Consider the following 19,024-nt stretch of genomic DNA (forward strand, 5'->3'; position numbering starts at 1 on the left):
TTCTTGCGTGAGAGGCCTTACACTATAGGCTTACCAACAACCATGCCTTTCCCGGGATTCGAGCCCGAACCCTTCGATACGGCTGTCAGCGTCACTTAACCATTATACTTTATGGACAGTAGGCAATTCTGAAAAAAATCAATTAGCCAGACATTTTAGGTGCCGAGAATCTAACTGGAGCCAAATTTCCATTGTTTCTTAGCTTTAGCCGTTCAGCTGTTGGTTATCCTAAACGAAGAAAAGTTAGATTAGGTTAACTGAATATGGCAAAGGGTCACGGGGGCTATCTGCCAAAGGCAAGTGATTCTTTCCTGGAGTACTTTCTAACAGAAACCTAAAGAAGAGAGATCCGAGTTTCGTCTTCATACACTATTTCTTCAAAATTAATTTGCAGTTGTAAGTTACTAAATTTTATGGATAAACTACAGTAAAAAAAAAAAAAAAAAAAGAAAAAAAAGAAAAAAAGAAAAAAACGAGGAGAGGATTTTATCAGATTCTTTCGAAATGCGCAGAAATATTCTTTAAAACAAATGCCTTTCTAAGATAAAATTTGGTTAATTTTAAAGGTGGTGTGTTTCATCACATTTGTTATTTGTTATCGCAGTTCCAAAATTACCCATGACTTGGGAAAGCCTACTTTTGCAAAATGTTACTATGCTGATATTTAATACAAATTTAAGTACAAATGCTGCGCGAAGTTTTCTACTAAAATTTCTGTCTAATAGCATCTTAAATTTAATTTATGCGCATGAATTATAGTGACATATACAAAAAGTAAGGCATTCACAGCTCTTTTTGATTCCAAGGCCATTTTTTTAAAAGTTTTTTTTTTTTTTTTTTTTTTTTTTTTTTTTTAAATGACCGAACGCTTTATATAATAGCCCTTAGTCTTGCCACCATTGCGGTAGGCCGTAGGTCCACCGTTGCCTGCTATGAAGCGAGGAACAGTTATAACCATGCCTTCTTCGGGATTCCAATCCGAGTCCATCGCTATGGCAATTAGGGTCACTAACCACTATAGCGGCTGGGCGGCTTTTATTATGAATTTATGTCTATGTATTGTTTTAAGACAAGAAAACATATACAAAAGAAACAATTATGCAATGTTCAGAATATATGAGCAAATTTTCTTACCTTTAAAGTACAATTAAATTATGTGCTGAAATCTCTCATTATTGAAAATTAATGTATAAAATGCTAAAACGAAACACACGTGAACCTAAGTAAAATTTTAACCTTTTCTGCAGTATTCTTAACTTTTAAGAACTGTGACATGATGATAGAAGTTTGACTGAGTTTTTAAAGTTTCAAGAAATAAAACTAATTTAAAAAATTGTTTCAGAAAGTAAAGAGAAAGATTTAGATAAAAATTTTCAAAATTTTATTATAAAATAAAATTCAGGTTGCTGAAATATTTGAAACTAACATTGTTTGCTTAATCGAAAAGCACATTTTTACACTTTTGTTATGCTTTTTTGTATAACTGAAAGAAAATTTAATGCAAAAAAAAAAAAAAAAAAAAAAAAACAAGAACTTATGCTAAATGCGATTTCCCTTTCACTTCTAAAACATTCTTTCAATGGCGAGTGATCGAACTAAATTTCCAAATGCTAAATTTTCAGAATAGCGAGAAGGAAACACTGTGTTGGTGGACTTTAAAAATTAAAAAGGTGATTTCTACAATCCCGAGCGTTGTAGAATAAAAAAAGTTGCCTTTCTCCCTCCCCTCAGATTTTCTGGCCGGGATTATGCCTCGTTTGCACTTAGTTTCATTTCAGATTTTGTAACTAAGAACAAAGAGAAGTTACCTTTACATGAAATCCTTGCTAAGTAGTCGAAATTGGGATTTGAACTAATTAGCAAGCATAAAAATTTGTAGTGTCTTTATCGGAATATGCAGAATACATATATAGTATAAAAAACTACAGACTTAAATAGAACTTTTAAAATGTATTTAAAACTCTTACTGTACCGGTTATGTTTAAATGACAATCTCGATTAATTAAAAAAATCAGGACACTGACTGGAAGCACATTATATGGTACTTTCCAAAAATCATCTGCGAAGAAAAGAAATTGTAGAACAGAAATACCAAAAGCATTAATTTAAAATAACTGATGTAAAGGCTGATAGTTTTATCGTGTATGACACTTCAAAACTCTTTCATCTGTTTTAGTTTGCAAAAGTGTAATATTATATGACTTCTTTAAATTCGATATTTTTTTAAACCAGTCTTTATTTTATAAAGGCCCGAATGTATGAATTATTCGGGTATGAAACTTTGTAAAAATTTTCTGGTCAATGATGGCGTCACTTTTTTTTTTTTTTTTTTACACTAGATGACACGTTTGTATGTATTAACCTTGAGTTTTTTTCTAACTCCGTTATATCGTTTTACTTCTCCCTCTGTCCATTTTTACGTTTTCTCTCCCTTTACTTCGAGGTAGTTGGACTATTCCCGATGAACTTCCCTTCGACACAGGAAGAGACAACAATATCTTGGCAAAATTCGCTTATTTGGCGTCATTCAATTTTCGACGGTGTGATCCAGTAAACATGTAGCTTATCGAAATTCCGTACGTTTACTAAGTCAAGTTTGCCTTCTAAACTACGATTTAAATGTTGTATAGATTTAGTATAAATCTAAAACCCATCCTCTACAGAAGAACTGGTGAAATCGTACTGCTGCTTATCTTTTAAATATAACTTAAAATTGTATGAAACGTTATTCAACTTTATTTTAAATTACATTAACTTACACATGTAATAAACAAAATATGTAAAAAGGCAAAATACTTTAGACGTTAAATTCGCGAGTAATAGTATTTAAAAAATAAAGTGAAGATTTGGCGAGTTTTTATTGATGGTTATTTAGCTTGGCGATCAATTATTCTTATAACCCTTGTTTACGCGGTTTGAGAATTGGCAGTGAGACGGCGGTGTTTCATGCGATCTGCGAAGTTGTTCCGAAGTGAAGGGTGTCAGTGAGTGAAATAGTTCATTTAAAGTGCCTGAGGATAACATGTAATGCGTCTTGTGCTATTACTTAAATGTGAATTGTCATAAATATTATAAACGTGTTTTGAATCAGCCAACTGATAAGAAAATACACATTAACCTGTTCGAATTCTCGAATAGTTTGTTTGGATATGTATCAGGTTTATTTTTGCACAATTTCTTAAATATGTTTGTGACATATGGCTTTTTTAATACAACATTGAATCAGCTAAGAACCTTAATTGGCATTGAGACTTTAGAATAAGTGGAATAGACTTTGACTGATATCTTTCATATTGAAAATTATGTTTGTATTTCTGACTTTTTTCTTCACACAAAGGTAATTAGAACTTTGAATGAGAATGTTGAATGTCTGTTTACGATTTGATCTTCTAGTTACAATGTGATTTGTTTTTGAAGAAATTGTTATTATATCATGGCCAAAGATTATGTCACACATGGTGACCTATTTCTGAAAGTGGTTTGTAGTTCAGTGTCGCGGAATAATATTTGTACTCTTTTTACAATTTCCGGTAAAGATCATTCCAAGTCACGCTTCTTCCGGCTTAGAAGCGAGAACTTCGGTATTATAGTGTGCTTAACGAAGGAACGTTTTTTGGATTTTTTTATCGTCAGCAGGAGAGTAGTGGAGCTATCGGACGATGCTTTTTTATTTTAACGTCTTTCTTCAAATTCGGCTGTAGACAGTGAATCTTAAGGATTATATTGATGGTTTTTAACCGCATGGAGAAAACACCAGGGAGGAATTCTGAAATGTGCCAGTCATCTACTGATTTTGTTCCTAAACAAGAATCTGACGATGAATTCAAATGGGAAGAATTTTTTGGTAAGTCTTAATTTTTTTAATGTTATACCTAAAATATTAAATTTTTTTTAAGGTTAAGCATTTTTTATATATGAAATGCTAAATTTTTCCTCATCTGCAACAGAGTTTCTTATCGAAAAAATATTTTTATATTATTAATCAAGTCTAATTTTCTACTGTTAGATGAATACAGAAACTGCAAAGTGTTAATAGTTAGCCTGAATTTGATCCCAGCACTCAACAACTGAATGAGATTTTTGAGGTTTCTCACATTAGTAAAGCCCTTTTTGAATTACATTATTATTTTTGGCTAAATGCTTCTGGTTGCAGTTATTACGGAGTTTGTTATTTGAAAAATTGAATTTAATTTTTCTGAACACATGGGAAACATTTCACTGTTATCCTTATCAAAATTGATAATTTTTTTCATTTTAAAAATTTTGAATCTGTTCCAATATTAGTTTCAGTATCAGCCTGAACATTTTCATTATTAAACTGAATTCATAGAGTCGTATTTTAAAGGTTCAAAAAGGAACTGCATTTAACTATGATAGCTGTTCATTTCAATTTACTGTATTTATATTAATCTATATTTAAACTTTAAATAGATATGCAGAGCTGCTTATTTCAGTTTTCCCTATCTATATTAGTAACCGAAATTTAAAAATGAAATTAAAAGGATTCTAATTTTTTTACACATTTATACTTAATTTTGGCCTAGTTGAAGAAGAGCTGGGAAGAAATTTTGCCATTAAAATGCAAAAGATCTCCTTAAGAGAGAAAAGTTATTCACTAAATCATGTTTAATGAAGTATTTTTAAAATTAGCCAAAGTATCCACTTTCTTCCAGAGTAATGAAGTACGGTAAATGTAGTAAGTAAAATTATGTTCATCAAAATAAGAAATAATAATATTATGTATGTTCTTTACCTTGTTTATTTTATAGGTGAAGTAATAAAATACCTGTTAATATTTCAGGCTGTTTAAAAACAATTTTCCATTCATATTGTCTTTTATTGGGTTTAAATTTATAATATAAAACTATCAAGATTGTCAGAATTTTTTTTTTTTTTTTTATATTGAAAGACAACAGCTGTAGTTTGTTAATTCTCTGTTCCGAAATTAAATTAATCAGCATTTTATGCAGTATGTTTTAAAATTAATCATCAGCATATTGTTATGCTTTAAAATTAATCCTAAGCAATGTACGATATTTATGCAATAAGTTTTGATATTTATGAGCTTACGGTATGAGCAATTTTAATGCTGCTAAGGCCAATATAAGTAAATATACTGACTGTGACTTCCATTTATCTTAATAAATTAATAATCAGGTTAAGGATTTCTGTTAAAAAACTAATGCCATCACAGTGTTATGGCCCCTGGGCAAACCAGTGTGCTGGGAGCCTCTATTGGAAGTCCCTAAAATACGCAGGAATGAAATGGCCATTAAGATAGCATATACATTTGAGCTGGAATTATACCCTACTTACCAATATTGTAAATGTTTAGTACATTTTAACACATCGTATATAATTTCGGTTTTATAGATTATAATTAATTTGTATGTTACAATGCTAATGACAAGTCAATTGACATACTGAAATTAGCATAAGGTTCCCCGATGCTCTTGAGATTCCCATGCGTTAAAACAGTCCTGATATAAAACCTGTTTTGAAGAATAGGTATCTGATTTTTGATTTTGCAGAAGTAAACGTTTTTGTTCAACTGCTAAGAATCTCGGAATTAAGAATTTTTTGGGCTATCTTAAATGTTATTTATAATTGTAAATTGTCATTCAGAAGAAATGTTCCAAGCAGATGTTTACCTACATTGAATTCACGCTTTTACACGCTTAGTTGTATATAGATAGGTATTCACAATCTGGTCTATTGCAGTGTGTAATGTGATATTTCTACACATGACATATCTTCAAATTCAAGGAGAATGAAATTTACCAACATTTGTAATTAGTTATGAACAAAAAGTGACATTTTCGTACAACTGATCAGAAACAATCAGCCTATAATTCTTCTCATGAAGATCTGTATTTAAACAGCATTTATTAGCTAAATTTATATAATTACTTATTTTGGTCTATGTTTTCAAAAACTTCCATTAAGATGTTTACTTTATTTTAACCCCTTATGGACCAGCGCTGGGAGAATGAAGCGCAGTCACGGGACTGGACCCACTGAAACGGATCGTCGCCACCGGCCTGCGCGTTTTCAGCAGTTAAGCCTAATTTTACAAAAAAAAAAAAAAAAAAAAAAAAAAATTGTACAAAATCAGCATTTTGATATTATGACTTCAACTTTTGAAGTTGCATATTTAATGTACTTGTTTTTAATGTGTATTAATATAAAGAATATCACATTAATAGAAATAAGTTAAACAGGCAAAATACTAACATCGTGACTATACACACAGAAATAAATACTATAAACATGAAAAAAAAATTTACAAATACGAAATTTAAAAAAAAAAAAAAAAAAAAAAAAAAACCACTAGACAGAATTGCTTGTAGGTAATTAAATTCCAAGGTTAATCTTTACATTATGGTAACTTGGCATTTTTTTGGCGAAAATTTGGCGACCAACTCTCCTACAGCAACCCTCTATTTTTTTTTCCCCCGCCGCCATTTTGTCTTCACGAAGTAAAGACATGTTTCTTTTTATCTACTAAACACTTCTTCCAACAATCTAGTAGCCGAATTACACTTATGCTAGAAATTTTATCAAACAAAACTGCTTAATCATGACAAATATTCACTGCAAAATTGGGAAAAAGTGCACAATACCATACTCCTTACGCGTTTTTCAAAATAACACATACACATAAACCATGTACACGGCGACTTATTTTTACTTAAAAAACATCCCAGAATTGCACAAAAATGACATTGCGCACACTCTTCACTATATCCATGTACACTGCTTTTTTCTCATAAATTAGAAAAATTTCACGAAAATACATGACAATTTTCTCAATCTTTAAACCCGGTAAAAAGAACATATATGAAATTACCTGATCGCGAAAAAGTATTTACCCTTTACAAATATGAACATTTCCACATATAAAATAAATAAAATATCCAAAAACTTTTACCTCTAAATCATCTATTACATTATACACGTCACCAAAGAATTCATACCGCAAGCATTACAAATACTTAATATCAAATATTTAAATTATTTCCATGCACGTTTATTTCAACTTAAACGTATACCAAATTCCTACAAACATAAAATTCACAAAATAACTATCATTTCATTAAAATATAATTAAATTCAAAAACACTACTTAAAATATAAATGAGCACATACATTAAATTAATAAAAATTACCTTACAATCCTAATTACTTTAAACTAAATCATTGCTAATAACAATTTTCCCAATAATACAAAATTCCTTTCCACCTTACATTTAGAACAATGCATAAAAATAATATTCTCAAATTATTAAAAATACTAACTTACCTAATCTTCTTCATAATCTTGATTACGTGTCCGATAAACTTTTCTTTAGTTACGGCCATGGGATCCAAAAATTCACGAACACTGTTTCACACAACACAGAATAAACCAAATACAAAATTTCCAGATTTTTTCCCGATTTCCCCCCTTTTACGATTCAAGAACCGTAATTCGTCCATTAATATCACATGACATATCCCATGATCTCTTATTTCCCTCACACAAAATAATGCATAATCGGAACTGAGTACTGCTCACATTATTACCAAAGTCCCGGTAGTAACCTTTATCGCCTCCAAAATGTCGCCAAACTACCAGTTACCATATTGTAAAGATCAACCCATTCCAATTTAAAAATTCTCCTGTGTGTGAAATAATTCAAAACGGGGATCAACACAGTCCTACATTGCATATTTCGCACTCAAAATACGTTGTTTGCTTTCACTTTTCCTTGGCTTTAGCACACACAATGCGTCTTCTCCTACCTTTATTACTTTTCTGTCAACGTAAATTTTTGGAAACTGTCCACCAGCTAGACAGAAAGGTGGAGTGTCTGGTGATTTTGGACAAGTTTTTAACTAAGGTCTCTTAGCCATGGCTAACAGAATGAAACTGAATATAACCCCGACACATGTCCCAAAACTTCATCAAAAGGCACTCAGAAATATTTCATCCTCAAACCCTGTGTGGCATCAGGTTTATATTAGAAAACTTCTTGTTTTTCTAAATCAAAAACAGCTTCCACGATGACTGGGATCAAGGAAAGACCCCCCACTGGCGGGATATCCGTTACTGATCACATCAATATATACATTATTTGTAAAGTAAATACATTATATACCAAAATATAATGCCTGTGTCATTATATATAATGACCATTCAAGGCATTACATATAATGACCTATTAAATTGAGTAAGAAAAACAAAAACTCTGGCTCTTTCCTGCGAAATATGAGCAACACGCATTACGCGTCGAGAAAGCTGATAGTCTTTCCCCTTCTGTAATAATGTTGTAATGTTACTTTTTAATTAACCAAGAAAGCTTAAGTTTCAAAATAAATAGAAAAAGAAAGAAAAAAGAAAATCCTAACGAAATGAACAAAAACGCCTGTACCCTTTTAATTCACAGGTAATAAAGAGCCGTAATTTCCAGTTTGTTTATTTAAATAAATCTCTCAAAATCAGGAGCACTAAACAGAAACTAATGCCAGTACATGAAGGTCAAATGTACTGGCATTAGTATCAATGCCGTATCAATCAAGCCATGTAAAAACAATTACCACTTAGCTCCATTTACTGGCTTTTAAAAATTCGAATAAATTGTTCCGTTTTTAATGTCATGTATATGGGACACTGGGCTAGTAGGAGCAGAATCATTGCGTCGTGTACACGGGACGCTAGTCCTGAACTGGTTAAAGTAAGAAAGCAAAATATTTTTTTAAATTGTAAGTTAGTAGTATATACAAAGCGATAAAAAAACTCATGACCAGATAAAGGCTGTCGTGGCACTCAGGTTAATGCTCTTCGTGTCCATTTATGCTCTTATTGCTGCTGTCAGTGATACTGATATATTTTTTTCATTTCTGCTATTCTTTTTATGAAATTTATGAAATTAATTTCATCCTTATTGCAACATCTGAAGAAAAACTATCTTATCACAAGCCTAACAATGTCGGAGATTTTGTTTTAATGCCAAATCTAAAATTGTGCTTAGAAATTCAATAAAAGTTGAAGATGCAAAAGGTGGATGATGATCAGAATGAAAAAATTTTGAAACTTATGGAACATATTTTTAAGTCTTAACGTCTTAACTTAGCTGAAAGAGTTATTCAGTTATCGAATGCATGTAAATGGGCTAGAAAAGTGCCTCAACACCAAAAGGTTTTAATGGTGATATCAGTAGACTGTTTTTCTGGGGTTGTGTTTTTTTACAATCAATGTATCATAATCTCAAAGTTTTTAATTATCTTTCATGAACATTTGGAGGAAATTTCAAGATTCCTCACTGAAACCAAATATTATTGATGATTTAATTATTCTTACCAGTATCGGTAACTTTCTTTGGGACATAGGTAGAGTTCTTATTTTTATCATGCCTTGCATGTAGATTTAGGTAACTCATGGATGAATATAAATTATGGCTATAACATATGCTTTGATGCATAAAAAGCATCTAAATTTAATTTTGCAGTTAGGAGCTTTATAACTAAATCTTTTAAAATTGTAACGGAAAACATTAGTTGGAAGTACATTATAATGGATGTTGAAGGCCATATGACTTGATTTTTTCTATGTACAGCCATCAAGGGAAAGATATCAGTTTATCAAACATTTTGTTGATGTTACCAAGATATTGGTGTAGGTACAGGTTGGAGCAAGGCTGGCACATGCATCTGGGCGTGTTAAATATCACTAGGACTTGCTAAACATTAGGTTTCAGCCCTGGATGGATTTCTGAGGAGGAATACCCGACACGAGATCCTGCAATATCCACCCTTTTTACCCTACCCCAAATAAGCTCACCGTATGTTTTGAGTGCTGTTCTGCCACCTAGACAGTATATGTTTACAAACATGCATGCATTCTCTGGACCCTTTGGTTCAGGAATCAGCATCACCAACTACTTTCTCACCTAGGTGGCAGGACATTGGTATAGTAAATCTCTGCATCAGTAAAATCTGATTAAATGTTAACCCCTTGGGTACATTTGATGTCTGAGACATGTCATTCATCCCCCCCCCCCAGGAGCGGATGACGTGTCTAAGACTCAAACCAAAAATTAAACTCTTGGGTACATTGGACATCTGAGAGACGTCATTCACTCATTTTCCCTAGGAGCGGATAACATGTCTAAAACGTTATTTGAGGTTGGGCACAATTTTGTTCATTTCATTGTAGCTTATATCAGTCATAATAGAAGAGGCAATTACAGTATTTCAGTGAACATTATTTGCGATACACTGCCCCATCATGTCAAAAAAGGAATTTATTTTATGATAGTGATAGCGAAAGTGACTTGAATCTAAAATCTAAAGAAGAATTATTTAGTGATCCTGAAATTGACAATTACAATGAAATACAAAGCGAAGGTGATGAAGACTATATTGAAGTAGAAAATAATGACAATTGTAATATAATATCAAGGTTTCGAAGACTTACAAGACATCTATCGAGCAGTGATGGTGAATCTTCTTGTGAACCAGTATCAGAGGAATGGATTTGGGAAGAAGAAAATGTAGCCGATATAAAAAGTTTTTCTGAAATATCTGGAATTTAATCCTTTGAGCCTGCATAGACTAAGTAGTAATCCTACGCTTTTAGATATTTTGAAAGAAGTCTCGAATGAAGATTTTTGGGACACTATAGTAGAAGAGACGAACAGATATGCCAGACAAGTAATAGAAAAAGAAGGTTGTGTAACAAACAAAAACAAGAAAAAACAAAACAAAAAAAAAAAAAAAAAAAAAAAAAAAACCAAAGGTGGTTTTCTGCAAGTTCTGATGAAATGAAAGCTTATATTGCATTATGCATCTTGATGTCGCAAATGAAGAAGCCAAAAATGCATATGTATTGCTCAAAAAGATGCAATAAGTACTCCAATTTTTGCCAGCACTATGCCACGCGATAGGTTTTTTGATATTTCAAACTTTCTATATTTTACGGATAATGAAAAGGAAAATAAAGATGACAGAATAAGAAAGATTAGAAATATAGTGGATTACCTAAATAATAAATTTTGTTACCTTTATACTCCTGATAGTGAAGTAGCTATTGATGAATCATAACCAAAAATTATATCCGTTCCATATGCAAATATTTTCTCAAATAAATCCGTACCCAAGGGGTTGAAATGTACACAGTACTAGTGCATTTTCCCCAACAACTTTGCCCATCAGCGTCCAAGTGGTAAAATCCCTGAATCGTGGCAGTTAATTCTGAGTTCCCCTTTCTTTAGGAAAATAATCTTATGTGCATTGCCATAATCCTTCTTCCCAAAAAACATTCAACAACTTGTCAGTAGAGGCTGGTTTATAATTGAAAATTGCCCAGAGAATTCGTTTATATTTTGTTCAGTCAGTGGTTCGATTAAAAAAGTGTACTTGTGCAAATGTGAAATTGTACTAGAAGAAGCATAGGAAAAAATTATGAAAAGGTGGAATTATAAAATCAACTAGCTTATGCAAAACTCTCATCAGGCAGCTTATTAAAGCACTCAAAGGAGGCTCAAAATACGGTGACTTCCAAATCAATTGTGCAGATTTGAATTTTTTTTGAAGGAAACATCGAGTTGGACAAGAAAGTTGAAAGTGTCTTAACTTAGGGTGCAGCAAACAAGATGAAAATTAAAATATACCTTGAATGCAACAAACTAATTGCTTCATTATTAAAAAAAAATAAATACTACTAAATTTTTTTTTTTTTTTTTTTTTTTTTTCAACAGTGAAAGGGGAAATTTAATCAAAAAATTTTGAACACACCATTATTTTGCTGCTAGTCTGAAACTTGGATAAAGGATAGAGAGAAATCACAAATGCTTGCAATACAAATTTAAGGTATTTATCCTTCTTCACATAAATGTGAACAATATGTAATATAAATAAATACATTGTAAAAATCTGTATTTATATGCATTCCAATCAGCTTAAAATTTTTTTGAAGTGAGCAATCCACAGCGTTGTCTTAAGTTATTGAAACGTAATCAAGGAGGGTGTTTTTTGCCATTGAATGATATAAAAGTATGATTACTGTTATGTCTGTAAGTGAATATTCTTATTCTTCTTTTTTTTTTTTCAGAAATGTCCCAATTTCAGTTATTTTGTGTAGAATAGTAATATATCATATGTGGCCTCACCAGTAACCAAGCAATTAAAGCAAGGCTGGATTAACCTATTTTGGGATTCTAGGCTTTTTTTACCATGCTGTTCCCCCACAAGGAATAGTCCATGCACGCACGCACACACACACACACACACACACACACACACACACACAAATACATACCAAAAAAAGAAAAGTTCTTGTGTTAATTAAAAAACTAATGCCAAAGTTAATTTTTATTAAAGGAGATTTTTCACTGTAAAACAAAACAATAAATTTTAGTTTTTTTTTGCAGTCGGAATAAAAATATATATTTTTATCTTATTCCAAATATTACAGGTACTGATTATAAGCAGTGAAACTGGTTTTTAAAAAATATGAAATAAATTCAAAAATTCTTTTCAGTTCTTCAAAATTGTCAGTTATTTTTTCATAATTGTTATTCAAAGCATCTTGTTTGATGCACAATAAAACTAAACTAAACTACTAGTTAACATTGATTGGCTCTGTTAGTTTTTTAAGTAATTTTTGGCACGTTTTAATACTGAAAATTAATATATCATTTTCAGTGTCACATTCCAGCCTGCAGTTAGTCAGCACAGCATTGCAACATTGTTTCTTACAATGGATCATCTCAAACAATACATCTAAATAAGAAAAGAAACTTGTAGATTTTAATAAAAGGAAATGTTTATTTATTTATTTAAAAATTGATACTTTGTCCAGGCCCTAGACAGTTATCTTGGTTCTCTAGTCGCCCAGTCGTGGGTTAAAGACTGCCAAATGCTGGTAATTCATACTGGGTTCAAACCCTGACAAACAGGCTGGTTGCATGATTTTTGAAGTTTCCCCATGTGTAACTTGAATATGACCCAGTTCCCCTTAGCAAGTCCTCCACGAAGGCATTCTTCGCCTTATCTAGATAGCCTTTGAATGCTTTGCTGCATCCAGATAATCTTATCATTGGTACTTTAAAACTGATTATTAAATTATTTACTTCTTTCAGGAACAACTTAAAAAAATATATAGTATATTCTTTAAAGATTTTTCATTTTTCTGAGCGAAATGAAGAAACAAAATTGGAAAATTGTTAAGTTAAATTCTTATTTGACTGCATATGATCCAGCTCATGTATAACAAATATTCTCTATTCATTATTTACTAAGTGATAAAATTTAACTTTAATTAGTTTTAATTACTATAAAATAGTTTTAAGTAGATCTCAAGTATCAGTGCAGTGCAAATATCTTGTTTGCCTACTGAAAAAACATAAGCAATTTAACTGAAATTTGTCAAGCTTTTTAAATCAATAAATCCTAATATAAAGTGCTATTTTGATTGTTAAGGGACGTACTTATGTTGCTTTATGTATGCACTAAAAAATTTATTCACTGAAAACTAAATTTCAGATAATTTCTGTATTGTATATATTCAGTGGAAGATGAGATTGTCAGAAATTTCAGAAGTTTTCAAAGGCATAGGTTTGCATTATTAACTGATACTAATGGTTAAAAAACAATTGAAAGATTAACCACAGGTGCAAGATTCATGGAAAAAAAAAAAAAAAAAAAAAACATTGGGAGAAAGATTTAATAACACTAAAGAAAAATTCTGAATATAAAGTATTGGTTACATGTATTAAAGTCATTGTTGTAACCCTGTCATCATTAATTTGCCTAGAATTCATATTTTCTCAATCTTATTCTTTACTCCATAGAGTGGCGAATTTTCATATTCCACCACTCCAATGATTAGGAAGCATTTTATGTAAGTTGGCAATTATTCACTTAGGTAAAGATTCTCACATTGGATTTCTCACCATCTTGATGAAGATTACACTCTTCATTGTATAAATTGACCTTCATAAGAGTGCTTGAGCCTCTTATTTATAAGAGAGTTGGTTCTTACGACCAACTTGCAGAAAGGTATCAACAACATCCATGCAGATTGGCCGTGCCAATCAGACCAGTGGCATTCGCCCCTGTATGTTATATATGTATGTAATAAATTCTGTAAATATACTGATGATTCAGTGATTGAACTTACTGATGTTTCCGATTATCTACATAAAGGTATTGCCTTTTTGTTCCACCATTATATACAAGAATTTTCTAATTCTCCCTGCCTAATAAATTTGGCAAATATTTTGAATGATTTGAAAATAGCTGTAATGAATTAGCCAGTTGGTTTTACTATATTGTTAGAATGATGACTCCATATACTAACTCAGCAAGAGGTTGGGGGGCATCATAGATGCACAATAGAGAAGAAAAATTAGCAGATGTGCTATAGACAAGACATAATTTATTGCTGAACCTTCTTTAGATGCATATTCTCAGTCACATGTCACTATGGGTGCGATAAACACCTCCCAATTTTATAACTTATCACATTTTTAGACAATGGACGGCACAGCTTGTCAGCAGAGCAGGATGAAAGTGGGAAAAGACATTTAGCAACTGCGATATAAAACTTGGACATAAATTTGCGCAATGTGCCGCAAAATTCTGAAAATAATAAGCCAGAATCTTAGAAATCAAAATAAAGAAAATGCCGCATTAAATAATTGAAAGCCATGCCTTTTATTACCGTGAAACATGTAAAATGCAAATAAAAGACCAATACCAAATTGAAAACAAATAGAAAGGGACTATGAATAGATTCTACAATAAATAGAAAGGGAAACAAATAGAAAGATGCTGTTTTCTCATCATCTGCATGCTCAGTAGTATTAATATAAATAAATACCTCCTGGGTGTGAAAACATGGTATTCATTTGAAAAAATTGCAAACATTAACGAAAAGAAAATTAAGAATTAAATTAAATGTCCTTATGTATAAATTCACATGCTGTGGAATAACTGAGTCACTAAATAAGCTACCTAATAAGTTACCAAAAAACATAACAAACTTACATGATGTAATTTGAAAGTTGCAATGCAAGACTTGCCAATGCTAAAAAGAAGAAGATAGGCTTGCTTGCAGTTGCAGAATGGAAACTTTGCCTCTGAAAAGACCTACAAAACTTACCACAATATAATAGTCAAAACATGCCTGATGATCTTGGCGGCTCAGTTTGTGAAACTGTGTGAGTATTATAGTCGAATTTTTAGTGTAGTCCCTATCCTGTGTACAAAATGGAAAATGTTCATATGAATGATAAAGTGTTGAAAAGGAATTTCAAATTCAAATTATTAACTGGTAAGCAAAAAACCCTGAAGCTGAAGAAGCATAAAGCTACAAATAAAATTGCTGGTGAATGTGAATTAACATGTCTGACTGTATCTAGAATTTGGCAAGCAGGGGTGGATAGAGGCTATAGAGAATTCGGGACATTTTTTCCTGAGGCGCTGGTGATCACAGGTCTGCCTTGTTTTCTGAAATCAGTAATTTAAAAACGATGAAAACATTAATCGTAACTGTAGAATTCATGTATAAAAAACAAATTTTTTTTGAGAAAAAAATTTAATAGCACTCTTCAAAAAATATCCAAAGATATATTAACAGTAGACATATTAAACACATTGTTTTAAATTTTCTTAATCCCAAAGCACAAAAGTTGAGAATTTTGAAATCCCGCCACTCTGATGATCTCATAACAATTTCAACACCTTTATACAAGTCGACAATTATTCGCTATGATAAGGAATAAGGGAAAATTAGACATAACTGTAAGGGCACAAAAAATCTCTTATTCAAAATAAATCTCCTAAATAAAGTTCATAATCCAGCTTCGTACATGGTAGAAAAGTATGAAAGTGAACAGGAAGCTGGCTCATCCATTGGTAGGAGTTAATCCTAGGATCAGTTATCAGATTTTTTAAAAATATTTTTAACACTATTGGTTATTTAAAGAAAATATATTCAGTAGCTATAATCTGAGAACTTCTTTTTAAAAATCATTATGAATTAATATATTCAGTCATCACTTTTTTGTAGTTGTTCCTTTAAATAATTAGCAGTGCACTGATTAATTGCAGTAATTTTTTCTCCAGTTTTTAGGTAATAAAAGTACCTATAAATATCTTTAACTTTTACACTGTATAATAACTGTTATGCCTTACATTGAATCATTTAAGCTTTTTCAACCCTTTATTATCAAACTATTATAAATCATATATTTTTATCGTTACAAGAGCATGGAAGGCTATTGAAAAGTTGAATGGTTTTATCTTTTAAAAATTGGGAAAGCCACAAAACACAAAAGATTTTCAAAGAAAATATTTTATTTTTATAAATTAAGTTGTTTTTTGTTTTAAAATATTTTTCAGTTTGAATAGATGTAAAAAGGCTTCTTTTTTTCTTTTTTTTATTTTGTTCTTGTATAATATGAAATGAAGAATTGTATGCTGCAGAAGCAAATTATAAAAAAATTGGAGCATAGAGAAATGAAAAATTGATGACAATATTTTTCATCTCTAATGTGACACAGTTAATCAACTGACGAAAATTCTCTTCTTTTTTTAACTTTCTTTTTTATTGTCATCATTTTCTATATCTTTTAACCATCTATGGTCTGTATCAACACTATTTTCCAACTCTTCTACCATCTTTTGATTGGCCTCTTTTAGCTGGTTTTCCATAAAAGATCGTTCGATCCTTTTCAGCTGTTCTTCTTCCTCGGTCTTTCTAATTTTTTCTATCCATTCATTCCTTCTGTTTTGCACATATTCATCTGCTTCCTTGATTCGGTGCAGGATCTGAAAAATTTCTCTTCTTTTAGTGATGACAGATTTTCGAGACAATAAATCTTTGCAAATACCGTACGCAAAACTGCTCAAACATCCCTGTCGCAATGATTTAAGTTTTTTTAAACTTTCCTCTTGCACATCTTTCAGTAATAATCCGCGTTCGGGACATATTATGACTTCTTGTCGAATGAGTTCTTCAAGCAATTGATTGTGGATCTCGTGAATTTTAGGACAAAATCCCACGTGTTCGTCTTTAAGTTGCTTCATTTTTTCATCAAGTGCTTGCTGAAGGTCAAATATTTCGAATATAGTGACTTGCTTTGAAGAAACCCAGTAAGTTTTTAGCTTGCCGTCAACATTCACTGTAATGGGAGGGAACAGTCTGTTCAGCGTTTCCTGTAAAGATGTTTTTGGTTCTATTAATTTATCTCTTTGGGGTAGTTTTTTCTTTCGTTTCGTGGAATGGCTTCTTTGTATAATTTCCTCTTCGTAGTTCAAGAAACTGTTTGTACACATCATGAAATGTTAGCCAGTAATTTCTGATATTATTTTTATTGAGATATTTTGTTTTCGAACCTCATTTAAACGTTTTCTGCATGATGATTTGGCGTTTCCCGTTTTTAGAATCTCACGAGAAAATGCTGTATTAAATCTTATTCATAAAAGTAATAATAGTTTTATCCCTTTGCTAATATTTTTATCCTTTCAATAAATTTTAAGTAGTCGTTTATCTATATTCTTTTATATAAAAATAAGTATATGGATTGAAATATAAAAATGTTTTTTACAATTAGGATGAAATTCGAAAATCAAATCTGTAACTGAAATTACTTAAAATTTAATCCTACCGAGAAGCAACGTGCATGAGCGAAAACTGGCAGCATTCTTTGACCTGCTGACTATGGTATTTGTGTCTGAAATCTGGCAGCAGTTTAGACTTTGCTTCTGACACGTTAATGGTTTGGATTTCGTTCCCAGTTTGTATTTGCTATCCTTGAAAACTTTTTCTTAGCTATGATTATAAATAAATTAATCCTTTTAAAACAAGGTAAAATGCGTTTGTGTGTATTTAAAATGAATAATTTATTTTAAATTAAAGGAACTGTTAATTCTAATAGTTAATTTTTGTATAATATTTTGTGATATATTAAAAAGAATGTTTGTGAAATGGGGGACCTTCTATCCAGTTAGTAAATAAAAAGTGATAGGCTAAAATTCCATAAGCGGGGTAAGTTGGCGCCAAACTATTTTGGCCTTCAAAATTTGGCGAATTTTTTAGGCGCACTAAATGAAAGCACTAAAATGTGATTTTTAAACGTAAACAGAATAGTAACTTTTAAGTTTAGCAGTAGTGAAACGCCGTTATTTTATGTAAACAGAATAGTAAAATGAGATGATAAAATACTAGATGAGTGAAACAAAGTCCAACAGCTTTGCAAGTAAAAGCATAGTCATATATATATGTAATTCATTATAAAATAGTAGAATGAACAATTCTTGTAAGTAATTACAGTCAAAAGTCGTTAATTCGGACACCCATAATCCGGAATGATCTGTAATCCGGACCTCGAAGATACAAACTTTCTGCGCATGCGTCGCGTTGACGCATGCGCGTAAGACCTTTACGGCTGCGAATATGCGTGTGCGCGTGCGCAAAATACGTTTACGAATGCGCATTTAATGTATAACGGACGGTATAAGCTAAGCCAAAATTATCTAATTCAGTTAATGTTGCAGATTGCATTGTTCCTTAATCTTCGAATTGGATTCGGCTTATTATTTTTTGCAAACTGTTAGAGCAATTTTATAAAAGTAAGCTTGAACTTTCGATTATGTCAAATAGAATTTCTATTTGTATTTGTATTTCTATTTCTATTTGTATTTGTATTTCTATTTGTCAAATAGAATACTAATATGTAAAGGATCTACAAAGCGAAAGTATGTTTCGAAGTCCATTAAACAGAAAGTGGAATTGCTGCAAAAAATGGATAAAGGCATATCCTTTGTTTATTTAAACTTTAACGTTTGTTTACATTTAACGCCGCTGCGCGCAATGAATTGGAAGTTGATCTGTCAGCACTATCCTTATCTTCAGGGCAGATTTTTTATTTTATTTGGCTTATAATTCCTTACTAAATGTAGTATTTCATCTCGATATACTCCGTCTTTGATATGATTTAAATCAAATTCCTCGTCATTACAATTCGCTTCCGAT

The 19,024-nt window shown here is 31.4% G+C and overlaps 1 protein-coding gene across 1 annotated transcript in view; it reads left to right on the forward strand.

Moving 5' to 3' along the window:
* Window positions 1-2,924: 2,924 nt before the first annotated feature.
* LOC118181337 (uncharacterized) overlaps window positions 2,925-19,024 on the forward strand; it is a 196,076-nt gene continuing 179,976 nt past the window's right edge. Inside the window, exon 1 of the mRNA XM_085823032.1 lies at window positions 2,925-3,844. Within this exon, the coding sequence (XP_085679158.1) occupies window positions 3,727-3,844 (118 nt within the window). The 5' untranslated portion in view covers window positions 2,925-3,726. The remainder of the gene's footprint in view (window positions 3,845-19,024) is intronic.

Source organism: Stegodyphus dumicola, chromosome 8 (genome assembly GCF_044657685.1).
Source record: "Stegodyphus dumicola isolate Sdum_Otavi_A_Nest chromosome 8, ASM4465768v1".
NCBI classification, from domain to species: domain Eukaryota; kingdom Metazoa; phylum Arthropoda; class Arachnida; order Araneae; family Eresidae; genus Stegodyphus; species Stegodyphus dumicola.